This window comes from Gopherus evgoodei, chromosome 9 (genome assembly GCF_007399415.2).
Source record: "Gopherus evgoodei ecotype Sinaloan lineage chromosome 9, rGopEvg1_v1.p, whole genome shotgun sequence".
NCBI classification, from domain to species: domain Eukaryota; kingdom Metazoa; phylum Chordata; order Testudines; family Testudinidae; genus Gopherus; species Gopherus evgoodei.
This window is the reverse complement of record NC_044330.1, coordinates 15,555,431-15,582,212: the sequence shown is the minus strand read 5'-3', so window position 1 is coordinate 15,582,212 and position 26,782 is coordinate 15,555,431. Positions and strand designations below refer to the sequence as shown.

General features: G+C 43.7%; 1 protein-coding gene across 1 annotated transcript; it reads right to left on the bottom strand.

The window, feature by feature from the left end:
* Positions 1-12,918: 12,918 nt before the first annotated feature.
* GHSR (growth hormone secretagogue receptor) lies at positions 12,919-17,254 on the bottom strand. Its single transcript, XM_030575697.1, has 2 exons — positions 16,483-17,254; positions 12,919-13,223 (listed from the first exon to the last, which is right to left on the bottom strand). The coding sequence occupies exons 1-2, from the start codon at positions 17,252-17,254 to the stop codon at positions 12,919-12,921; spliced, it is 1,077 nt and encodes a 358-aa protein (XP_030431557.1).
* Positions 17,255-26,782: the final 9,528 nt, after the last annotated feature.

The following is a 26,782-nucleotide window of genomic DNA, read 5'->3' as shown; positions in this document are numbered from 1 at the left end:
GTTTTGATGTACAACATTCTAACAATGTGAAAATCAATATACATGTGAGAAAAAGAAACAGGAGTGACATCTTGTCCTCTCCTTTTTGTCTTTTCTCCTCTTCCCATCGCTGAGGGGTTGTTTTTTTCTTTACACTCTAGCAATGGTGGTGAATGATAATGAGGCAGCATTCAAGCCATACCTAAGTAGTTAGGTTTGGGCTAATTTATTCCCAGTACCAATTTTTCTTTTTAAAATCAGACAGGCCTGGTCACCTGATCGTTTGACTCCCAGCCTGTCAATACTGTAGATTATTTATTATTATTTGTGTTATGGTAGTGCTTAAAGACGCCACCTGAAATTGGGGCCACATTGTGCTAGGTGCTGTACACACACACACACACACACACACACACACACACACACACACGCACACAATGAGAGAGAGACCCTCCTGCAAAGAGCTCACGGTATAAATAATAGGATTGAGTGATAGCTGCATTAGTCTATATCAGCAAAAACAATGAGGAGTCCTGGTGTCACCTTAGAGACTGACAAATTTATTTGGGCATAAGCTTTCATGGGCTAATACCCACTTCATCAGATGCATGGAATGAAAAATATAGTAAGCAATATAAATATTACAGAACATGAAAAGATGGGAGTTGCCTTACCAGGTTGGGGGTCAGTGATAACAAGGCCAATTCAAGTAAGGAAAATTACTTTTGTAATGCTAACAAGGCCAATGCAATCAAGGTGGACATCGCCCATTTCCAACAGGTGACAAGAAGGTATGAGTATCAGTGGAGGGAAAATTACTTTTTGTAGTGACCCAGCCACTCCCAGTCTTTATTCAGGTCTGATTTGATGTGTCCAGTTTGCAAATTAATTCCAGTTCTGCAGTTTCTCAATTGTCTGTTTTTGAAGTTTTGTTGCTGAAGAATTGCCACTTTTAAGTCTGTTATTGAGTGTCCAGGGAGATTGAAGTCCTCTCTTACTGGTTTTTGAATGTTACAATTCTTGATGTCTTATTTGTGTCCAATCATTTTTTTGCATAGAGACTGTCCGGATTGGCCAATGTACATGGCAGAGGGGCATTGCTGGCACATGATGGCATATATCACATTGGTAGATGTCAGGGGCGGCTCCAGGACCCAGCACGCCAAGCGTGTGCTTGGGGCAGCATACTGTGGGGGGCGCTCTGCTGGTCACTGACAGGGCGGCAGGCAGCCAGCCTTCGACGGCATGCCTGCGGAGGGTCCGCTTCACCGAAGCCGCGGGGCCAGCGGACCCTCTGCAGGCACACCTGCGGGAGTTCCACCGAAGCCATAGGACCAGTGGACCCTCCGCAGACACGCCTGCGGGAGGTCCACCGGAGCTGCGGGACCGGTGACTGGCAGAGCAGCCCGTGGCATGCCGCCATGCGTGGGGTGGCGAAATGTCTAGAGCCGCCGCTGGTAGATGTGCAAGTGAACAAGCCCCTGATGATATGGCTGATGTGGTTAGGTCCTGCGATGGTGTCCCTTGAATAGATATGCGGACAGAGTTGTCAGTGGGGTTTGTTGCAGAGATTGGTTCCTGGGTTAGTGTTTCTATAGTGTGGTGTGTAGTTGCTGGTAAGTATTTGCTTCAGGTTGGGGGGCTGTCTGTAAGCGAGGACTGGCCTGCCTTCCAAGGTCTGTGAGAGTGAGGGATCATTTTCCAGGATAGGTTGTAGATCGTTGATGATGTACTGGAAAGGTTTTAACTGGGGGCTGTATGTGATGGTCAGTGGTGTTCTGTTGTTTTCCTTGTTGGGCCTGTCCTGTGATAGGTGACTTCTGGGTAGCCATCTCGCTCTGTCAATCTGTTTCCTCACCTCCCCAAGCTAAGTTCTCTCTCCATTCAGGTGGCCCCATGAGAGTAGGATTGAGGCACTTGACAGGATACTATAGTGAAGCTTACACTGCTGTTGCCTATGCTGTACTTGTCCTCTGAATAAATCTATCTGGCTAGATAGGTATTTATACTACTCTCATCACGGTAGCATGTGAGTGTCTTAGAAATGTTCTGTGCTTCTCCCTTCCCCAGTTAGCACTTGTGGGGCTGATAGATCAAAGAAGTGAAGTTTACATTCGTTCTGAAAGCTCATGGTCACCCTGATTTCTTCTAGAAGTCTTTATTCCTTTGTGCTACTGTGAAATACATCGCTGTGGCCAGGGTCGGTGCAAGGAAGTTTTTCACCCTAGGCGAAACTTCCACCTTGCGCCCCCCAGACCTGCATCAGCTCCCCCTCTGCCCTGAGGTGCCCCCCCCAGGGAGCTCCCCACCCCTGGCCCGGGAAGCCATGTGGTACCTCCCCACCCCAGCTCACTTCTGCTCCACGTCCTCCCTGAGCATGCTGCCCCCGCTTTAATTCTCCTCTCAGGCTTGCTGCGCCAAACAGCTGATTGGCGCAGCAAGCCTGGGAGGCGGAAAAAGTGAAGCAGCGACTGCGCGGTGGAACCCCCGGGCTGCCAGCAGCACCGGCGGGGGCTCAGCGCAGCGGCCGCTGAAACAGCTTTCAACATTTTGGGGGGGGTGCTGCTTTTTGGCGCCCCCAAATCTTGGTGCCCTAGGCAACCACCTGGTTTGCCTAAATGGTAGCACCAGCCCTGTCTCTGGCACTATATTGTTACTCTTTAGCCAAACTTTGGAATCTGGTGGGTTGTTTCAGTTAAGAGAAGATATTGATGATGGAGCCAGGTGTTCCTTTAATGCAGTTCTGTTCATTTACAAAGAATGTATAAAATCCTGTTTCCATGCATGCAGCAGGAATCAGTCAGCAAGAGATAGTGTCTTTGCTCACTGTTCTGAGCCCCTTTCAGCCAGCACTCAGCCCAAAAAATCTTCTCTCTAGACTTTGTCTCAGGGCCACATTCTTCTTGTGTCCTTGGCTTTCTACTGTTTCTCTCTCAGCTTCTCTGCTGTTTCTCCCACTTCTCATGTACATATAGACAAACACACCTCCACCACCTAGAAAAATCCCTCTGCCCATAGATGCCTTATATGTGCCTTCTGTTTTGGATGGAGGCTGCTTTTGTTTCAGCTCTCTCTTCTATAAAGGCGCTGGATTGCTTTTGACATTTGTCCTGAATGAAAGGCAGCTGCTACACCCACCAACTTCAACAAGTTTAATTCAACCTAGTTTTTAGTTAATAAAAACTAAAAAAAGCCAGATGGGGAACTTGGACCCTCAATAAACAAATGGGGCCTGGCAACATACCCTATACTAAGCTTGCAGGGATTTCTTCATAATACTGTGTTACCTGGACTTCTGCAAAAACCAAATGAATATATTCTCAGAATACGTTTTAATCAATCTCATTATGTGAGCAGCTTGAGATACAGGGAGATATGATGGAAAAATCACAAGGAGAAAAAAAAAAATTATCTTCCAGAGGAGGAATTATTCAAAGACAAATGCCGGATTACTTTGCATTTAATGCAGATGAAAAATGCCAGAGACTGAAGTCCTCCACCTCAGTCACAAATGAGAGCAGGAAGGCAAGTTGCTTGTAGGTGTTGTGCTTGCAAACTAGCCTAGAGGGATCAGCTATAGGGCAGGGGAGGAATTCAGCCCACATGGCCCATTCAGTCCTTAGCTCTTCATCGGTAACTGCTAGCTGGAGTATCAGTGTCATGGAGACACAATCAGTGGAAGGGCTTCTTAGGACATTGAGTCCTTTGAGAGTATGGGATCTAACCATACTTGAGGCCTCAGAAGGGGTTTGGGGGGTGGGGAGTTAGTAAAAATGAAATGGTTCTTTTAGAAAGAAATACGTGACTAGCAATTGCTTTGGATATTCTGGAACCTAAAGGAGGACCAATGTGGAACCTGGAATCTGAACCCCCAGCACTGAATTTTGCGTGGGTGAGTTTGATTTCAAATCCTCAGCTTAAAAGTGCAATTATTGTTTTGGTGCTGAATCAGATCCAAAGCCTGGAATGAGCCTCTCTCCCAATTTGGATGTAACTGCTATATGTAGGATGGCAACGTAGCTGGTGCCTCACAGGATAGAATGGACGCAGTGATGAAACTTTATACCTCTCCTGGCAATATCTTTCCTCTGTGTCTGCAGCACCCATCTGTTGAACTGAACTCTGCTGAATCTGTTGTGAGCCTTAGCGAGAAAGAGCTATAGTAGTTCAAAGAAATGCTGTTACTGGTTGGGGTGTATGTATCCCCTGCTCCCTACTGCAGTGAAACAGACTTGCCCAAAGAGCTTGGTCATTTTCTCACCCTGTAACTGTTGGCCTAGACAAAGAAGCCCTGATGCCAGCTAACATAGATTCCACATAGCTCAAATAATAGAAGCATGTTTTTGTTTTATTTAGAGTGGAAGGTTAAATATGTTGTGATGGGCTAAAACAGAAACCAGTTATCCGCTCTCATCTCATTCACACACACTAAACTTTGAAGGTTGAGATAGAAGGGTGATCTGGATCCACAACACCCTTTAGTTTGTTTGTTTTTTTCTAGTCAGAACAAGTGACCAACAAGGGTCTGAAAAATGTAAACTACCACTTGATTTTAAGACAGAGATGGCCAAGCCGTAACCATTCACCCAACAAACACTTCTCATGCAAGTACTGGGAGTTGAGCTCAGATGGGGCCTAGATCCAGACCATCCTTGGTTTCTCCTCAGCTCTTGTGAGTTGTTTTCCAGTGTGTAGAGCAGCTGGCCAGAGAGATCATTACATTTACGTGAACTCTCTATTTTCTGTGTGGGGTTTGAGAATGAACTCTGACTTAACTCTGGTACAGGCCAAGTGTGAGTAGGTGGGTGAGGTGGTATGTGTACACCACTGCCCTCTAAGAGATCATTGTATGTTGGACATATCTAAGTGAAATGACACATCCAAAAAATGCCTAACATCACTGAAAAACAATGATGCTACATCCCATGAAAGATGTAATCTTAACTTCAAAATGTTCCAATACATATTAGGTACTGTTTATACTACTGCTGGGCTATTACTGTGTAATCTCTGATTGCAACAGCATGTTTACAATATGAGAAATGAGGGCAAATAATATATGTCAGGTCAGATGTTCCAAAGAAGTATGAGTTCCTGCAATTGCACCTGCCTAACGTATGTTTGGATACAGGACACCTAGTGTGCCCTTGCTTGGGTACATTGATGCATAAGCATTTGTATGACCACACAAATACTGACTGCATGTGTCACTTCAGTTATGTATATATATATACAATGGGATCTGCTAGTGGTACATGCAGCAAATGCCTGAGCACATCTTTGGGAGTCAAGAGACTTAGGTTCAGTCCCTGCCTCAGCCACAGATTTCCAGTGCAAGCCACTTAATCTGCCAGTGCTTTAGATTGCCTCTCATAAAAATGGGGTAATGCTTCCCTACCTCACAAAGGTGATGTGAGAATAAAATCTATTAATGATTATGAGGCCTTCATATATATAAGTATAAGATATATAAGTGATAAGTTAGGCTGTCCTGAGTGCATGCAGAAATACATGAACTTGTTTTCTTGGTATGGATACCTCCTCATCAATTATTGGGAGTGGGCCACATCCAGCCTGACCGAATTGGCCTTCAGCCTTGGTTCTCCACTTGTAGGGTAATTTCTCTTCATGTGCCAATATATATTTATGCCTGTATCTGTAATTTTCATTCCATGCAGTTGAAGAAGTGGGTTTTTTACCCACGAAAGCTTATGCCTAAATAAATCTGTTAGTCGTTAAGGTGCGACCAGACTCCTCATAGTTTTTATGAACTTGTTTTAATTATCTGGTTTTACTTTGCAGCCAAAGGGCAGAGTCTCTCCCCTAGAACAGTGGTTTTGAACCTTTTTTCATTTGTGGACCCTAAAAAATTTCAAATAGAGGTGCGAACCCCTTTGGAAATCTTAGACCTAGTCTGTGGATTTCCAGAGGTCCATGGATCTCTGTGGGAAAGCCATTGGCCTTGAATGTACAACACTCTACCTCCCAGCAATGACCAGATCCCACAAAACTCTCATTGACTTCAGTGGGAGCTGGATAGAATCCCAGAGAACACACTGTCAGGGAAAGGGCCCGCAGAGACTGATAAAATCCCTTTAAAGAAATAGATTGCTTAATCAGAATAACCTATGCTGTCTGGGGTTCTTCATTAAACAAGGAGTTAGCAGTTCAGTAAAACGAGCTGCTTTCATCTTTGCAAATAAAGACTGTTCTCAACAGCTGCTTCATCCAGTCTCTTGCACCGTAGAACGAAAAAATTCTCCTTTGTTTATACCTACTTAGAACCTGGTATGCTAATGCAATGGTCACTGTGATGATCTTAATGGAGCATTGCAGCACAGAGAAGTTCTTCCATACTAAAGAAAATAAATTGCCCGTATCAAATTATTTAATAAAATCTTTTATTGGTGTACTTCAGCCTTTACACAGGGCTACTCTGTGACTTGGGCTGTACGCCTGTGCAGTTGAATAAAAGGGAACACACTACCTTGGGTCCAGATATGCTTGAGTGAACAGGGCTACAGACCTGCTTACTTCCTCCCTGGAACAGATGGTCAGAATGGGGAGATCGTGGCTCCATATCACCTCCCCAAATTCAGTGCAGAGTAATTGAGTCAGCCTGGATGAGCCGGGGGGATGTATGGAAATATATGCCTGGTATAATCCAGAAGTAACATATTACTCCTTAGAAGGAAGCAGGGGGAGAATTGTGGCTTGGAGGTAAGGTCAGAAATGCCCAACTCTTTAAAAACTGGCACCATTGTAGCCTGCGATGGTATGACCAGAGGCAAGAACATTCCAGCAGAAGCAGGACAGTCATTAAGGACTTCACACCAGGCTCCCAGCAATGCTCTGTTCCTGTTTCGACACCTAAATAAGTGGCCAGGTTTCAAAGCAGCACAGCATGTTGGGTGCTAAGCACTTGTGAAAATCTGACCCTTATTCAGGTGCCTAAATGGGAGAAAATCTGACAGAGGGTGTGGGTTGTGAGTACTTGGAAATCTGACTTGATCTCTCTTGAATATCTGGCCCCACACATGGCAACAGTCGAGGGTTTAATGTTTATCAGCACTCGGTTTTGTTTTTTAATACATCTCAGCAGCCTTAATCAAAAGAAAGGCTTGTCCAGTGGTGAGGTCACTAGCCTGGCTCTTGCAAGATCCAGGTTCAGTTCTCAGCTCTGCCACAGACTTCCCCCATGACCTTGGGCAAGTCACTTGGTTTCTCCATGGCTCAGTTCCCCATTGATAGCAGCCTTCAACTACCTGAAGGGGGGTTCCAAAGAGGATGGAGCTAGGCTGTTCTCAGTGGTAGCAGATAACAGAACAAGGAGCAATGGTCTCAAGTTGCAGTGGGAGAGGTCTAGGGTGGATATCAGGAAAAACTATTTCACTATGTGAGTGGTGAAGCACTGGAATGGGTTACCTAGGGAGTTGGTGGAATCTCCATCCTTAGAGGTTTCTAAGGTCCAGCTTGACAAAGCCCTGGCTGGGATGATTTTGTTGGGGTTAGTCCTGCTTTGAGCAGAGAGTTGGACTAAATGACCCTCTGAGGTCTCTTCCAACCCTAATCATCTATGATCCTATGATCTGTAAAATGGGGCTAATAGCACTGCCCTACCTGCCCTACCTATCCCGCTCCCCAAAAAATTGTGGTACTACCATGACATTTGCTACCACCATATTGTTCACTATGCTTGTATGTTACACCCCTTGCCTCACCCTGTCTGTCTTGTCTATTTAGATTGTAAGCTCATCAGGGCAGGGACTGTCTTCACAGAGCCTAAAAGAATTGGGCTGCGTTCCTGGTTAGCCTTTAGGCACTACTGTAATAAACATCATTAACAAACAACAATAATAATTGAAATTTGTTAAAATGAAAATTTTCATTTTTATTTGAGCACTGACTACTTTGTGTTGCAAAGCTATATTGCAGCCAGATCCTGGTGTAAACTCAGCAGCATCAACTTTACTGTTTAGGTTTTGCTTCTCTTGATTGTGTTTACAGCCACAGTATGTTGGAAAGCAACTACACTCCCAAGTCCGTTTGACACATAAACCACTGTCATATTATTTCTGAATGCCTATTTATGCAATTTGATATTTAAGTGTTATTCTTGTGGAATACTTTTGGCCACAATACAATAGGACATGTTTTTCTGTCCTGTGTTTGAGTTCATGAAAGGTACATGCATAAAATCAATGAAGCTTCACAGTAAAGTGCTTGGGACCTATTTCATCACCAATTTAACCTGTCACTGAGAAATAAAATGCAGGTAAATTTTTCCTCATTATTTGTGAAACTATGATAGACAATGTAGAGCTAGAAAAGCATTTTAATGCTGTATCATTTAATGAATGAACCTTCAGTCTAATGGGCAAATTGCTCCCTATGTGGGTTCTTCTCAGAAAGGGGAGTTAAAATGCAGCAAATTTCAACTCACTGCGTTTCCTGGAAATGTTTCCATTTGGAATGGCAAAGTTTGCTTCCCACTGAGCAGATGCAGTGGGATCCTCCTACTCTGCCTGTGGATTAACCATAGGCAAGGAGCTTTATTAATACTAATGTTTTGCTAGTATAGCTATGTCAATTGGGGTATGTAGACCAAGCCCAAGATTGCTTTCTGCTGTGTCATCTGTATGCTATACTCTGCCACTCAGTAATACTATTCTTTTTCACTAACTCCATGGCTAAGCAGGCTTTCGGAGATACAGCTGCATTTGCTGTTTGAAAAATTATTACGTGATGCTGCTTTGGTTTTTTAAAGAATTTTAAGCTACTTTCCCTTCTAATGGTATTTGAAATAAGTTCTTCTTTTCAGATTTCTTATCTCGTGCTTCAGGACATAAGCCAACAACTAAGGCTTTGTCTTCACTGCAAAAGATGGTGGCTTTTTTACACTGAGAGTGAGTCTGAGATAATTATCCTGATGTAAAATCCTAGACATGGCACAGGTACCTATTAACTCATTAACCTTATACTGTGCTTCTAGGACTGGCCTCAGTGAGCTACAGTGACGTAAAAACTACCTGTGCTTTCTCTCCACTAGATTTTACCTGAGGAATGCTGTATCAATTTAGAAACCTATCTTTTTTTTTTTTTTTTTCAGTGAAGACATAGCCTACCTGTCCTGGTCTAGGCAGTTACTCTCCCAATGGGCAAACTATTCCTTATTCATCCACACCGGGGGCAGGGTGGAGGGTGAACTGCACCTTTTCTGAAGCATCTGGTACTAGCCGCGTTTGGTTACAGGATACTTGGACTACCTCAAGAACCATTGGTCTCATCCAGTCTGGCAGTTCCTATTTCCCTTGAAATAATGGTGTTCCAGTATTTCCTCAAATGACACAACCCTATTATTAATGCCAGACTTTTTCATTACAACCATCATTCCTGACATCTGTGATTCAAAAGTTAGGGTCTCAGGGCCTTGTCTACACACACAAATTTAACTATATTGGTACAGTTGAAGTGATACAATCCCACCCACCCCCCAACATACGGATTCAGTGATATTGATATAAATATGCTTTCTATTGGTAGAGCTATTTCTTTAAAGGAATGGAAATAGCCATGCCAGTAAAAGAAACCTTTATTATACCAGTATAACTGTGTCCACACTAAGAGATTTACCAGTATAACAATTTCACTAAAAAGAATCACATCCTAACTGAAATAGTTATAATGGGATAAAAATTATGTGTAGACCAGGCCTTATTCTTATTTGCATTGAGGCCACTTTACCACATTCTGGCAATGTAAAGTGGTTTTAGTGTAATGAGACTCAGGCTCAAACTTTACTTGCAAGAAGTTATTTATGCTAAGTAATGAATCTGAGCAACAGTTATATTTTACCTTGGGAATAAAAGCAACACATTAGAAATTTTTCTAATTCCCATCCCTCCCCAAATAGTGTAAACAGTAGTATTGGAAAGTTTCTCATAAATGTATTACATTTTCTGTCCACGCATAATACTATCAGACACAGTTAAATTTAGAAATGTTTATGGGTATGTTCTATTCATATACAGAGTAACATAGTTTGTGAGCAGATAATATCTTTACAGTCTTTTCAAGATCCCCAACTTTCTCATTTCCCTGAGTTGTATGATGCGTCTAACCAGAACCCTGTTTGTCTCTCAACAGAAAAATGAAAAAAATCAACAAAGCAGAGATGCTGCTAGAGACCAGCTCAAAGACAATTCTATAGTCTAGTCCAGGGGTGGGCAAACTTTTTGGCCCGAGGGCCACATTGGGGTTGCAAAACTGGATGGATGGCCCGCTAGGGAAGGCTGTGCCTCCCCAAACAGCCTGGCCCCACCCCCTATCTGCCTCCTCTGACTTCCCACCCCCTGACTGCCCCCTTCAGAACACCTGACCCATCCAATCCCCTTGCTCCTTGTCCCCTAACTGCCCCCTCCCAGGAACCCCCCACCCCTAACTGCCCCCTCTCAGGACCCCCACCCCCTATCCAACCCCCCTGCTCCCAGTCCCCTGACTGCCCCGACTCCATCCACACCTCGCTCCTTGACAGGCCCCCTGGGAACCCATGCCTATCCAACCCCCCCCGTTCCCCATCCCTTGACCACCACCCCCCGCAGAACCTTTGCCCCATTCAACCAACCCCTGCTCCCTTTCCCCTGACTGCCCCCCCGGACCCTCCACCCCTTATATAACCCCCTGGCCCTGGCCCACTTACCATGCCGAGCAGAGCATGCAGAGCAGCATGTCTGGCTGCCGCGCCAGCTGGACCCAGACATGCTGCCGCTCTGCTCAGCAGGAATGCGTAGCTCTGCTGCCCAGAGCGCTGCCCACACGGCGGCATAGCTGCGGGGAAGGGGAAAGGAGGGGCCGGGGCTAGCTTCCCCAGCCGGGAACTCAGGGGCCAGGCAGGATGGTCCTGCGGGCTGTAGTTTGCCCACCTCTGGTCTAGTCTGTCAATTACCTGCTTGTCTCATACTAATGGAACATGAACTGGTGTCAAACAGTCAGAGGCTTGCCTCACACTTGAGTTTTTAATTTGTTAACCCTTTGCATCTTTGATGGTTATAAACCGTAAGCTGCTTTTGTCTCTTCACCTATACATTTTCACCCAATTACGTCACAGTAAAGATGCTCACTGGCTTCAGCAAGTGCAGGATCAGGCCACAAAATGGACTCAGGTGTCACATCCCAAAAGAAGCAGTCTTAACTTTAATGCTTTTCAAACAAACAATCTATATGCAAAACATACAGTAGATACAGACTAGGCCAAATACTGCTCTTAGTTACACCCGAGCTGTTCCATTAACTGGAGGTGCAAAAGAGCAGGATATGGCTCATTATCCTTAAAGGAATTTTGGACAAAACATATAATTCATTAAGTGAAGCAAGCTATGGGCCAACCAGTAATAAATACAAGAAACAAAATAAGTATAAATCTACTATTCCACATGCATGCTATTAGATTGTATAAGCCTACATAACGGCAGAGGCAGTACAGGACATGCATACAGCATAAAAGATGGACAGTACTGGAAAAAGAGACCTGAGTTACAAAAATCAATGGAATTCAAGGGTTTTAAAGATCAGCAACTCTGTATATATATTTATCACTGCTCTCTACTGGATGGAATCAGAACTGCTCAGCTGCGTGTCATAGGCACTGTACTGGTAACAGCAAACTGACATTCTTAAGATGAAAGGGAGCTGTGCTTTTGGGACAGGAGTTTCATAGATTTACAGAAGGGACCATTGTGATCTGATCTGACCATCTGATCTGGCCTCCTGTATATAGCAGGCTATAGAACTGCCCCAAAAGAAGTCCTAGAACATATTTTTAAGAAAAAACATCCAATCTTGATTTAAATATTGCTAGTGATGGACCGTCCACCATGACCTTTAGTAAATTGTTCATTCCAATGGTTAATTACCCTCCCTGTAACCAAGTTCTGAGCGGCCATGGTATTCAGCACAGTGACAAATGGACAGTTCCTAGCTAGTCACAGATTTGTTACAATATTAAAACAATAAAGCTTGCAAGTTCAAAGACATCAAGATACTTACAATCAAGCCAAAGAAACTGTGTGGATGATATAGCTATCTTTTCAATTGCATGTGGTGAGATTTGCGATTTAATGTTTTTAGTGGGAAAAAAATACCATGCTAAGGAATATTTCTTCTTTAAAAGATCACTTTGGTGGGGATTGCGTTCAATAGCTTTCCTTACTACATCATTGTGATTCTGATGTCAATACTGTCCTTGCCACACTGATACATTAAAAAAAAAATCAGTACTTCCCTAATTGCTTTGTAAGGCAGTTCTGCCTAAGGTATTGTTTTTATCTCCCTTCTGTTCTGACATAATCTGAAGGCCACTGATTTTTAGCATGTTTAAACTTTTCCACTTTTATTCCTTTCTCTTTTATAAATCATTTCCCCTTGAATGCTTTTGACCATGATTATGGCATAGCACAACAAATTCAATGTTTACCTGCAAAAGGCAGCTGAATAAACTACTTCTAGGACCTCATCATTACTTAGGCAAATTTCTCGATGAAGTTGATCTGATTGCTATCCTGATTCCACTGACATGTGGGTTATCACGGGACAAATCTTGCTTTCCTTAGCTCCCAGTGAAGTCACATAAGTAAGGTGGACAGGGTTGCATCCTGCTTTTTAATGGTAAAGCCCAGCTCCCTTGCCAGTCTCTTCATATAAAATCATAGACACCAAAAGCTGCAGGAAAACAATACTAGAGTTCTGTCAGCATGGATCACCTGTTATCTGATCAGTGCTCAACTCATTTTTCTTACCTTTAATTGTCTACATCATATCTTTTAGCAAGGCCCAAAGATGAACAGAAATACTGCTTTACATTTTGCTTTGAATATCTTTCTCTTTCGTTATGGCTTTCTGTGTGATATTGGTAAGTGATGCTTTAGCACTTGATATAGGTTGTCATGTAATCACATTAGATTCTGTCCAAGCACAAGAATGTTCCTGCTTTGTAACAGAGAATCTGTTCTTTGGGAGTGATTTGAGTCCAAACAACCTGCAAGCGGCGACTCGATATTTCTTAGACATAATGTTGTACAGGATAGGGTTGATGGCAGCACTAAGGTAGAAGAGGACGAAGGATACCAAGTTGCAGTACTGGCTGATCACAGCTATCTCCAAGGATCCGGCTTCAAAGGATTTGGAAAACAAATATCGTCCTACATGAAAAGGCAACCAGCAGAGTATGAAAGCAAACACCACCACAGCTGAAATGGAAACAGCAGAAGGATATTAAAACAATAGGTCATTTAAAATTAAATGTACTTATAGTTCTTTAATACTAATGAAATTTGAAGAATCTGATTTGCATAAAGTAAAAAGCTGATCATAATTTATTTGGGGTTTTTTTGTATTTGTTTTTCCTAAATATCTACATTATTAAAGTAGATTATATATCTCAATAACAATAATAATAATATAGTAAAATACATAGCAATATTTAATATATAAATCACAGCTGAGTTTAGTGTACAATAGTTTTCAACTACATCACTTTGAGTTTTTTGCTAAAACAGGATTGCAGGAACAATATAGTGAAGAAAACACTGACATTAAGAATAATTAAGAGTAACATACACAGTGTTTAACAAAGCTCATAAATATAACAGATGGCTTTAGAACTGCAATTTATCATTAAAAGTATAAGGACATAGAGCTATACTGAATCTGGGTAAAGGACTCAAAGTAAAGGAAAATTAATCTGGAGCTGTGGAAGATTTATCTGCAAGATAATGAAAGACAATAAAAAAAGCCACTGAGACAAGCATAATCCATCCTATGAACCTTCTGGCTTATATATTGCTCTTGAGAACGAGTTACCCTAAGAAGAGCAAAGCTAAAAATATGTATCTGAAAACTTGAGCTCTTGCCCATTTTGCTTTCTACACTTACTAGGAAGTGAGGAATATTTTCTATCGGTTCATCACGCATTATTGTTTCAACAGTACTTTTTAAATTGTTTTGAATAGCCCTATTCACACACAAAAAAGACACAAGAATTTCAGGATAGAGTTTTTAACAGCCTTTTCATTAGGTACAGTAGTTAACTTATTTGATTTTACCAGAAAACTCATTTTGTTTATTATCCTATCTGGATAAGATCCCAGCTCCACTGAATTTAATGGGAGTTTTGCCACTGACATCAGTGGGGCCAGGACTTATTCGTGCCATGGCTGAAATAATATTTATAAAGTGTGATTGAAAAGCAATGGAAAGGAGATAATTATCAGCAGCTTTTCACAAAACATTCAAAAGAGGATTCCTATGCTTAAATGAACATACAGTGAGAAATCATAGTCTCCCAACTCTGCTGACAGTGCTTGATTTCAGGAAAACCATTTAACTAGCTTCTGCCTCGGAGTCCCCATTTGTAAAATGAGACAGTAATATTTCCCTCACCAAGTCTTAAGGAATCAGAGTTACTATTATAAACCAAGGCCAACATTTTCAAAAATAAGATACATATGAAAAATCAGCTTGACTGGACTGAATTTAGGTATGCTGATCCATATTTAGCCTCTTCAAAGGTGCTTAGTCCTATTGATTTTACTGGGATCAGTGGGTGCTAGGCATGTCTGAAAGCCAAACAACTCTTTTAGGTCCTTGAATATGGATATAGAAGCCTAGCTTTGCCTTTTGATAATTTTGAATTGTTGGCCTTTGCTTTTCTTTTATTTGCAGCTCCAGAACTGGTAAGGCTTTAAAGCTGTCCAACTGAAATTCTAAACAGAAAATTCAAGTAAATGGAAGCTGAGGGCATTACACACCTTGTATTATTGAGTTCCTTCATTAGATTTTCATCAGGTAGAGAATGTTGTCTTTCTGTTAAAGGACATTCTAGCCACATGCAGTGTAATTGTAGCTGTGTCGGTCCCAGGATATTAGAGAGACAAGGTATGGGAAGTAATATTGGACCAACTTCGGTTGGTGAGAGGGACAAGAGTTCGAACCTGAAGAAGAGTGCTGTGTGGCTTGAAAGCTTGTCTCACTCACCAACAGAAGTTGGTCCAATAAAAGAGTCTAGCCACAGTCCTTTCATTCTCTGATGTGCTGTGAAGCAAGGTGTTTGAAATATTATTAATGTTTGCGGCAGCACTTTAGGATTGAGGTAAATAATTTAGGATTGTAAATTGATATATTTAAACTTTTAGGAATATAAATATGGAAATGAGGTATGGAGGGTTTTCTTCCTGTAATAAGCAAAAATTCACAATTCTGAAAATTTAGATCAGGAAACAAAAATGTAAGTAGTGAGTTACTTCCAGGGTAATGCCTAACCCTCTGAAGTATTCTATCGATCCTAAAATGTAATTGAAGGTACACAAAGTATCTCACAGCTTTTATCACACATGTTGTGGTTGCCTAGTAAATTAAAAAAAATATGAATAAAACAATCAGTTAGATATAGTTAATAATTTAGATACACAGGACCTATTGCAGCACACTGTGCAGCTGTTTGGCCAATAACTCCAACTTAGTTGAATTTAGTAAAGTCAGGCTGTCTCCTGCAAAACCTTATTCATGTGAGAAAAAAGTTACCTACATGAATAGACGTACTGAAATCACTGGGATTACTCATATGTGAAAGGACTACTTGCACAGGATCAATGCTGCTAGAATAATACGAGAATTTATAATTTTCTACCAATAAACTGATGGTAATTTTTTTCAAACTGATGGTGCCAGAAAGGGTTACCTTTTTCTGTTAGTGGATCTAGTCCATATATGGGATGCCTGTTCACTGACATTAAGTGCTTATGGGGTCAGATTCTTTAGGGTTAAAGATGTGTCCATCTGTATGTTAAGGTTAATATTTTACAAGCAAATATTATTTTACTGAAAATATTTAAACATACTAAATTAAAAATGACAGGGGCTAACGACTTGGTCTTGTTCTGGGAGTTTTGCCATTGACTTCAATGGGAGCAGAATCACAGACTCTAAAAGAGAATATTCCTTAGTAGGAACTTTAGTTTTCATTACATTAATTAACTATATTTGTTAGTTTTCTTCAATAGGCTTAAATAAATTGACATTCTCATAATTCTCTAAATGCATCGATCTATTCGTTTAGCTCCCCTGCAGCCAGATGTCATGCTTTCAGAAGGGTTTGGTTTTATGGATAAACACAAATCCTCCTCGAGCTGGCATTTGGTACCTTTAACTTATTTACAAAGAGGTTCAGGAATTTTCAGTGTAATAGCGATTGTAATATTCATATTTTTCATTATTATTCTTTTCAATCTCAGAGGTTGATATATTAATATCTGCCCAAGTATTTTGCACAAGACGCCAGTATAAGTCACAGACAGTGAAGCGTTTTGCTATATTGCTGCTATAAACTTTAACCATATCGTAAAAATGGTCGATAAATACTTCACTTTTAGTGACCACTTAAAAGCACCATCAATGTCTCTCTGACACAGACATGCCCAACAGTAACATAGAATTAATATAAAGTCCTACCTAACATTTTCACAGTTTGTTTGTTGTTCTTGTCCCTGATAGAGGTATTTGGTCCCATGTTTTTTCTCTTTCTCCTCCAGATTTTCCTCCCAATAAGGCTGTAAAGCACAGTCAGGCAAAACACAGGCAGGAAAAAGAAGACGCTGGAGGTCCAGACCATGATGGTGAGCAGCCCTGATTTGATCGCATATTCCGTAGCTCTGCACTCGTTGGTGTCCAAGGGGTTCGTTCCATTCTCGTGCTCAACCCCAACCAAGACAAAAATAGGTCCAGCGCTTGCAAAGGACACGGCCCAGAGGACCAGGATGACCAGCTTGACTTTCCCTTTGGTGATCACTACTTTTGCTTTGAGGGGGAAACAGACGGCGAAGTACCTCTCCACGCTCAGGGCTGTGATGTTGAGGATGGTGGAGTAAGTGCAACTTTCGCTGACGAACTGGAAGAGCTTGCAGAGGAGGTCTCCGAAGTTCCAGGGGCGATACTGCCAGAGCCTGAAGAGATCCAGGGGCATGCAGAGAAAGATCAGCAGGTCGGAGAAAGCCATGCTGGACAGGTAGAGGTTGGTCGTAGTCCGCATGTCTCGGAACCTGGACACCAGCAGCATGGTCATGAGGTTGCCTAGAATCCCCACCACAAAGAGGAGGATGCAGGTGACCGTGATGCCCGTCAGCACCGGGGCTGGGAACAGGTGCACGGGGTACTCGGGCCAGGTGTCGTTCTCGTAGTCCGGGACGCGCGCGCTGGAGTTCGGCGAGCCGCTCTGGTTCCACATCCTGCCGCTTGGTCCGCGCGGGCCGGGGGCGGGCGGGTTCCGCGGTTCAGCGCGCAGCCCGGCGCCTCAGCGCGTCCCGCGCAGCCCCGCGGCGCCGAGGTGCTGGAAGGAAGCAAAGGCGGGCGGCACAGGGTTAGAGACGGGGGCATGGAGCCCTTGGCGACCGAGCCAGCCCCGCCAGCCACCCCTCGGCCACGGGCGGCTGCACCCCCAGCCCTTGGCTTCAGCTCGCTTGGCCTCTGCACCAGGTGCGAGACCCGCAGGTGCCCGGCGCCCCATCGGTGGCTGCCCCCTCAGCAGCAGCAGCAGCTTTAGCCCCCGTCCCGTTCTCTGCTGTACCTGCAACTGCTCCTGCCTCTGCCTCCCCGGCTCACCTTCCCTCCGAGCTCCATCCCCGCCGGCCCAGCCACCCGGGACCGGCCGCCGCCGCAGCCGCTCTGCTCCGCTGCCGCCGGGCTCCGACCGGGGGGAACAGCTGGAGCGGCCTCGCGCCGCCCTTTTCCCCCTGGGCCAGTGGCCCTGGCGGCGAGCCCGCCTCCCCCCGCTCTGCGGAGATCCCGGCAGCGCTGGGACCGGGGGAGGGGAGGGAGCCAGTGTGTGAGGAGAGAGGGTGTGATTGTGTCAGGAAAAGGTGTGTCCCTGTCAGGGGAGAGGGCTGTACTGGGTGGGTGTGTGTGTCAGAGAGGAGAGGGCTGTACTCTGTGTGTGTGTGTCTCAGAGGAGGGGGTGTACAGGATGTGTCTGTGAGAGGGAGAGAGGAGAGGGCTGTATTGTGTGTGTGTGTGTGTGTGTGAGAGAGAGAGAGAGAGAGAGAGAGAGAGAGGAGGTATACAGGGGTTGTGTCCCTGTCAGAGGAGAGAGCTGTACTGTGTGTGTACCGTCAGAGAAGGGTGTGTGTCAGTGTCAGAAGGAGGAGTGTATTGTGTGTGTGTCCTGTCGGAGGGGGGTATATTGTATGTGTGTTGGTTGCAGAGGAGGGTGTGTGTCTGTCTGTGTCGGAGGAGAGGGGTGTATCATGCATATGTGTCCTGTCAGAGGGGGACGTGTATTGTGTGTATGTCAGTGTCAGCAGGTAGGGGTGTACTGAGTGTGTTGATGTCAGAGGAGAGGGCAGGTATGCTGGAACTAGGGGTTCTGGGGGTGCAGTAGCACCCCCTGTATTGAAGAAGTTTCCATCATATACCGGGTTTATAGATTTGTTCAATGGTTTTCAGCCAAACCAAGAGCTGAGTGTGACTATAAAGATAGATTGTCCATGACAAAGTCAGTGTAGAGTGTGCAAAAGTGCCAGAAAAAAAGATAGCTATGTGTGAGGGGGTTTGTAGACAGAGCATGGATGTGTCAGAAAAAAGATGTGTGGATGTGTATGAGGTGTCAGTGTGGTTGAAAAGAGGGGTCTGTGTGTGTACATGCAAACAGTGTATGAGTGCTAGGCAGGAAGGTGGGCCGATGAGGGATGCCAAACAGGGGTGAGTGTGCTTCAGTGCAAAGTGTTAGTATCTCTGAAGAGAGAGTGTGTAAAAGGTGTTGGGGGAGAGAGAGAAGTTTGGGATTTTTTTTAGGGGGAAATGGGTGTGTGAGGAGGGGAGCAGACAGTGTATGCTGTGTGCTGGGTTAGCAATGTTGGATAGGAAGAGTGCCCAAGCTCTCAGGGAAAGAAATCTAGAGGTCAGTGAAAGAAGCTCCATGTGTCAATGTCTGAAGAGCTGCAGTACAACTGATCCGCAGCTGCTGAAAGGAGGCCAGAGAGAAGAAAAGAACCACCTGGGCTACATTATTTTGTTCAGCAGATCAAATCTGCATGTGTAAAACTGTGCAGTAAGGAGCTGATAGTTCTTGTAATTGATTTCTAACTTTCTGATATTTCCTTAGGTATTGGTTTAGGTTAGTTTGTTTCCTCAATGTGTGCAGTAAAAACCTGGTGCAGCCTGGGGCCACAGTGAATGTGTCTTGCTGTTTTTGCTGCTAAGCTTGTTACAAGAGGGTTCCCAAGAGGAAGAGGAGGATACACATTAGGGTGCAAATGACATGATGACTGAATTTGTAGGTGAATTATGTGACTCCTGGTAAAGGAACAAGGCAGTCTGATGTTTTCTTCTCTTAATTCAGATCTGTAGTTTAATGACATTGAGCAGTGAACTTGTGAAATCAAACTTTTAAAAGCAAATCATACAAGGAAGGAAGGAACTACTGTTGCTCTGGAAGTTTTTTCCCCCACTGTACTGGGGGATTCTCTGCTCCTTAGTGAGGAAGCAGGATTGTGTTTACCCAGGAACAAACTCTGGTTTTAAAACAAAGCCTCTTTTTAGATGCATACTGCTGTCTGTTCAAGACAAACCTGATAGAAATGTATCATGATCAACTAGTTAGAGAGTGAGAGAATCTAGTGTATGTTAGAAGGGTGGAATCAGACTTCTCAAATGTGTGTCACAAGCTCTTTATCGCCATCAGCTAGAATGAATTGTTTATGGGCCCCAGAGTAGGGTGATCTACTACCATGAAATTCCAAGTGACCATGGTGTGCTGCAAAATAACAACTGGCCCTGGGTGTCAACGTATCACCAAATAGTTCATGTTAGGAATAGTGAATACAAAAATTGAGGTTCATGTTAATTAAACAAACCTTTTTGGCCAATTCCTCAGCTTATGTAAATTGGTGCAGCTCCATGAAGTCAGTGGATCTACGCTTGATTTAAACCAGCTGAGAATCTGGCCCAATATCTTCTACAGTTTGTTTACAAGTCATCTTTAGGAAAGGATTTCTAACTGAGGTATCGACACTTTTCATTAGAATAGTGTCCTAGATATATACTCTTTTGGCTTATTAAGTACATTCTGGGGCTGTCTACATTCCCCTCAGTTTTTCAACTGAATAAGATATATTCTTCAGTTCCTGACATCAGTGGTTGTGAAGGGAGGTTATGATCTCTAGAACAGCTGCTACATTTTGACCTACAGGTGACTGCACTTTATTGGTGGTTTAAATGGTCTCTGTGTGTAGTTTGTCTATTAAGTTTGTAAAGTACACTGCAATCTCCAGAGATGGAAGGTACCATGGGGCACCTAGAAACTTTATAATACTGCTATATAAAGTGAAGGGATTTTTGCAACTGGAGTCCCTCATTAGCAGGTATATCTAGGAATACAGTGCATAGTGAAAAGAACAGGAGTACTTATGGCACCTTAGAAACTAACAAATTTAGTGAGGATACATACTCTGCAGCTACAGTAATTACCCTCAGAAATTATTTACATATATTGAGACTCTGATTAATGTGTTCCTGTCACAGTCCTTTCTGGCCTATGGGTACTTTGGAACTGTTATATATAATCTACCCCAATGCTTCCCAAACTATGAGGTGCTCCTAAATACAAGGACCATATTGTGCCTGATGAGCACTAGCCAAAGGCAATGCAGGAGGAGTTTTGGGATGGCAAACCAACTCCCAGAGCTCTCAGGTGGACAGTGGGAGCATGCCTAATGCTACATGCCTTCAAGGGGTTCAGTGTTCTCCCCTATCTACATTTCTACTGGCCATTGTGCTGGGGGACAGGGCAAACCTGACATGACCCTGGCTCTTCCTCATCACTCCTATTCCACTCCTGGCTATGCCCCAGGAGGTGCTAAGAGGGACTGCAATTGTTTCTTGGTTCCCTACATCATCTCCTCCTTTAGACCCATGCAGACACCAGGCAAACTTGAATCTGAACTCTCAGGATTTGTTCCCCTAATCCAAATGTTTACCCAGAAGAATCTCTAAAGTCATTTGAACTCAACAATATATCCCCTGTGAATACATACACTGTCTATATAATGTCCTCATTTGTATGAATATAAGTGCTTCTGAGGGAGGGAATGATGTAGTGCATAATGCTTGGAAAACTACCTTACTTCATAGAACACTTGACTTTTTAACAGACAGTAGATCTACCCTTTCTCCTTTCTAATTCCTTTCTACAAACTAATTGAGATTGAGGAGTACATACAATTTAACATCTCAAAATCACTGTAGGTATGCTGCTGCCTAACTGCATCACTTTCTTCTTGTCCTTCAAACCACTGCAAAGCCATTTCAGGTGCATTGAAGGCATCAGAATGTGAAGGGAGGTCAACTTGTTCTTCATCAGCACCACATTTGTTATGTTATTTTTTTTCCAGTTATATTGTTCATGTAACTGGTCTGTTTGTAAAATTGAGGCTCTAATGTAGTTGCTTTACACATGCACGGAAAGAAATAGATTTTCCCTATAATAATATCCCAGATGCATCACTTTCTTTTAAGTTTACCTTTTAAGCATGTCCTGTTCCCTTTTGCATTATTTTGTGGCCACTGGTTTCCCCATCCCCTTCCTCTACCATCAGATAACCACTTAGTAAAGTCCTTAAGGGTACCAGGGGTGAAATCCTGGCCCCACTGAAGTCTATGATAAAACTCCCATTCGCTTAACTGGGAACAAGATTTTGTCCCTTCTGTATGAAGAGTGATACCCAAAACCAAATGCAGCTCTGCTCCCTTCTATAATGTTGTAGAACCTGGTAAATTGTACCTACTAATGACAGTGTGACAGTGTCCACAGAGCTTCTTTTCCCTGTACATTCTGAGGCACGTTAGCTGCACAACATGGAGAACCTGTAACAGCGGGACTGTGGTGAACATTTACAGGTCTTACTGATAGATGAACATTTACATGTCTCAACTTTTGAGGATTCCTGGTGGAATGGGAGAGAATAGGTTCACTTATCAGACTTTCTGAAGGGACTGAATGGAGAAGTGGGACAACTGGTTGTCTGAAAGACACCCTGGGGTCACCAAATGCCAGACTAAAGTAAGTTTGTGCAGTGATGAAGGAGAGGGTCTTGCCAATTGGAGTGGAAGTCCTGAGATGCCTTTGTCATTTGTATTAGGGGAAGGAGAATTTGAACAGTAGGATCCCCAAACAGTGACAATCACCTGGTTTTGAGTAATGAGGTATTTTCCCATCATTAGTTAACAGGGCAGGATTATGTTAGTAATTATATAATAATAAATATCTCCATGATCAGACAACCTACAGGCATTTTTTGCTGCAGGAAACAGAAAAAACCCCAACATCACAGAATTCACAATTCCCCAAAATTTGTGATTTCCTACTATCAGTTGATAAAAAGCTAGATTGCTAACTCTGCAGCATCTGTTAGGGTCACTATCCAATATCTGCAGATCTTGGTCTAGGACTTGGGCCTAAGTACCACACACGACTGGGGCATTATACCTCTGAAAGTGACTTTCAGATGACACATAATACCAGAGCCCTGATCACTTATAATCACTGAAGATTCCATAGTACTTTTTGCAATCATGGGGGTGTTACGGCATCCTGGCCATATTCCAGTTTGCTTAAGTTTGTTTTACCTACCTAAACTCTTCTTGGACTTTCAGTTGGAGTCAGTATCATTCAGTTCTGACTGTAGCACAATGTTCCTCTGAGCTATTCGACAATTGCTGGATTTCACCCCAGAAGCAGCTGCAAATCCGTGGTGGTTGATTTGAAGAAATATCTTTCCATGCACCTAGCTGCCTCTCTATTCATCTGCCTTTCTAATTATGGTTGCCAACTTTCTAACAGGAGAAAACCAAACACCCTTGCCTTTTCCCCTGCCCCTTCCCTTCCCCCAGGTCCCGCCCCAGCTCACTCCATCCCCCTCCGTCCATCGCTCACTCTCCCCCACCCTCGCTCACTTGCTCCTTTTCACCAGGCTGGGGCAGGGGGTTGAGGCATGGAAGGGAGTGAGGGTGCAGCTGGGAGTGTGGGCTCCAGGATGGGTCTGGGTCTGAGGGATTTGGGGGACTGGAGGGGGGCTCCGGGCTGGGGCTAAGTGTGGGAGGAGGCTCTGGGCTGGGACAGGAGGTTGGGTGCAGAGAGGGGATGAGGGCTCCAGCTGGAGGTACGGGTTCTGGGGTGGGGCTGGAGATGAGGGGTTTGGGGTTCAGGAGGGGCCTCCAGACTGGGGACTAGAGGCTTGGGTGTGGGAGGGGTCTCTGGGCTGGGGAAGGGGATTGGGGTGTGGGAGGGGGTACGGTCTCTGGGCTGGGGGAGTGGGTTTCAGGGTGAGGCCAGAAAGGAGTAGTTCAGGGTGTGGGAGGAGGCTCAAGACTTGGGCAGTGGGTTGGGTGCAGGAAGGGGGTGAGGGGCTCTGGCTGGAGGTGCAGGCTCTGGGATGGGGCTTGGCTTGTAGTAGGGGCTCTGGGCTGTGACTAAGGGGTTTGGAGTGTGGGAGGGGGTTCCAAGCTGGGGCAGGGGGTTTGGGCACAGGAGCAGGTTTTGGGTGCAGGCTCTGGGTGGCACTGACCTCAGGCAGCTCCTGGGAAGTGGTGATATATCCTTCCGACTCCTAGGCGGAAGGGCTGCCAGGTGGCTCCTTGCGCTGCCCCCATCTTCAGGCGCTACTCCCACAGCTCCCATTGGCTGTGATTCCCAGCCAACGGGAGCTGCGGAGCCAGCACTCAGGGCAGCACCTGCGGGTCGGGGCAGCGTATGAAGCCCCCCTGGCCGCCCCTGCATTTAGGAGTGGGCATGCTGTCTGCTTCCTGGAAACCACCCAGAACCAGGCAGGGAGTCTTCCAGCCCCACTTCACTGCCAACTGGACTTATAATGGCCTGGTCTGCACCGCCGGCCTAATCCCTTTTTGACCAGGTGTTCCACCTGAAAACCGGACACCTGACAACCCTATTGAGCATCATAGATTCATAGATTTTAAGGCCAGAAGGGATCATTGTAATTATTTAGTCTGACCTCCTGCATAACACAGTCCATATAATTTTCCTGTATTAATTCCTGCTTTAGATCCAATAGCTGTGGGAGAACTAGAACATATCTTTTAGAAAAACATTCAATCTTATTTTTAAAAATTTCCAGTGTTAGGGAATCTGCCACAACCCTTGGTAAATTGTTCCAATGATTAATTCCTTCCCTGTTAAAAAATTATGCCTTATTTCCATTATAAATTTGTCTAGCTTCCACTTCCTGCCATCAGTTCTTGTTATCCCTTAGGTAGATTGAAGCACTCTATATCATAGACATTAGTGATGGAAAAGATAGAGCAGATCATCCAGTCCACATACTGCTAATGCAGGATTGTTCCCTACTGTTCATGTTATTATTTTGTGTCTAAGCTAATTTAAATCGTATAGCTCTATATAATAGGGGAACTGGTAGTGATCCCTACATTTAGGTTGTCTAACACATTACATGAATACAAAGAATTCTTGCAACATTTTCTTTGAGATGTTTTTGCACCTTCGTTGTTTTTAGCAGACCTTTGATGCTTGGCAGGAAGAATGCCCTCAGGCTACTAACGTGCCTTTACTTTGTCTCATGAAATTCTGCTCAGCTTTTGCTGAGGTATAAAACTGCCAAAAATCACCATGTCCGATCTCTTACTTTTGTTCTTCAGGATAATTGTGACAGCTTGCCTAAATAATAATGGAACACATGAACATTCTAAAGCTGAGCACATGCTGCTGCCAAAACCTCAGCATCAGACAGACATTGTACTGGAAATAGATGGGAGCTGTCATAGCAGTTGTGTGTATGGCAGGTGGTGGAGTGAATATGTGTGCTGGATTCCCCACTCCTCTGACCTATCATGTGGCTCTAGTAACCTATGTCACCCTTGGGTGCACCACATGGAGAAGGAAATAGGCCACGCTTCCATCCCAAACACATATCTCAACCCCCATTTCACTGAGTACTTAGCCCCCCCCGCACATATTCCCCCTGTTCCCACGGGCACTACATAGGATTGGAACTCTACAAGTCCCAGTGGTGGAGGCAGGGGAAGGGAAGGCTAAAGAAGCCCCCTACACACTCAAACACTTGTACACAAACACACAAAACAAAAACAACTGTGTTAAAAATATTATTCAGTTTGCAAAGTCAAGCACTCAAAAGTTAGGAAATATCAAATTTATGACTTGCCTGTGCAACCTTAATTCAGCCTCCTTGGGTATATCATAAGAGTCTTTAAATACATAATCACATGCTATTATTTCCACAGGACCCCAGCCTCTTTCAGTGCACAAGCTCGAGCAATACAGGGGGCAGAATTAAGATTGTTGAGTGCTTGACTTTGCAACCTAAATACTGCTCTTTTAGCTTTGTTCATTTGTATGTAATAGCTTATATATAAATATGGTTAAATCATCCCCTTTTCTTTTAGGCAAAAAAGGGAATGGAAGATGGGCACATACCTGATTTTGAAAAATGTTGCATACAATTATAATTCAATAGAATAGATAAAAATCCGTATTTTTTTCAGATGTTATACATCACCTTATGATATGCTACACAGCTCAGGGAAATTCTCTGTGTTTTAGGGACTTAATGCTTACAAGTCTGTGCCACTTTGTACCAGTGTGGTTTGCACCTTAAGAGCTAGAGGCCTGGGCCCAGCCAACCCTGATTACTAAGGAGGCACATTTGAGCAGGAATCATAAGAGCAGCAGAAAGAAACTGGATTGCTGGCCTTGCAGAGTTCTCAAGGAGACCAGGTAGGTGGGGGTGAACAATACAGAGGCTGCTAGGACTCCAGTACAGAAACGTTAAACTTGAGAAGTGATACAACAGGTAAGAAAGGCCTGGGAGAATGGACGGACTTGAAAACTTTATTTTGAATGTTTGTTAATTTCATAAAGCAGAACCCAAGAAGGGAGGAGAATGGATAAATGGATTTGTGAGGAGGAAAACGAAGGCGAAGGACCACTGGCAAGGCTGCTCTGGGGCCACGAGAGGGTGCCCAGGCAGCATCCCCTCTTTGATGCATCTATATAGGTGGAGCTTGAATATGGGCCTGATCCTGAAATCTTTCCACAGAACTCTTACTGATTTATGTAGAATAATGGCATGACTGGATCATAAATACAAAATTTCATTGGATTTAACAGCATTCCAGCCTTTGTTGCTTAAACAATATTATGACTCAAGGGGTTTTCAAATTGCTTTACCTAATCAGGGCTAGACCCAGGGCAGCAGCAATATGAGATTGAACAAAGAGGATGCACAGATGATTTTTATAACAATTTTTGTTTCCGTTTGGTTTGGTCATGTGTTTGCTGTGATCTCCTTGCTGGTCTTCTGAGCACTTGGCAATTGTGGGTCAAATTCAGGCTTGGTGTAAACAGATACAACTCCGTTGACTCATGCATTCATGCATATACTTTGGGAATTGTGTAGTGCAGAGGCAAAGAGCTTTGCTATTGACTTTGATGGAATCTGGTTTAGATCCCAAATATTTATTTACTTGCTTTTATCTGCAGCAGCAGCAGCAGCAGGGGGCAATATTTTTAGTGCTGGTCCAGGGAAAGGGAAAATGTTAATTCATCACTGTTTAAAATTGCATAGATTTTTAATTTTTGTTTATTTCAAGCACTGTTTTTTCACTGTTCTATCCATTAACTGGATGAATGAGACACAACATTTAAAAAACCCACAACAATGGACATTTACATACAATATGTTTACTCTCAAAATATCTGTGCTGCTTTTGT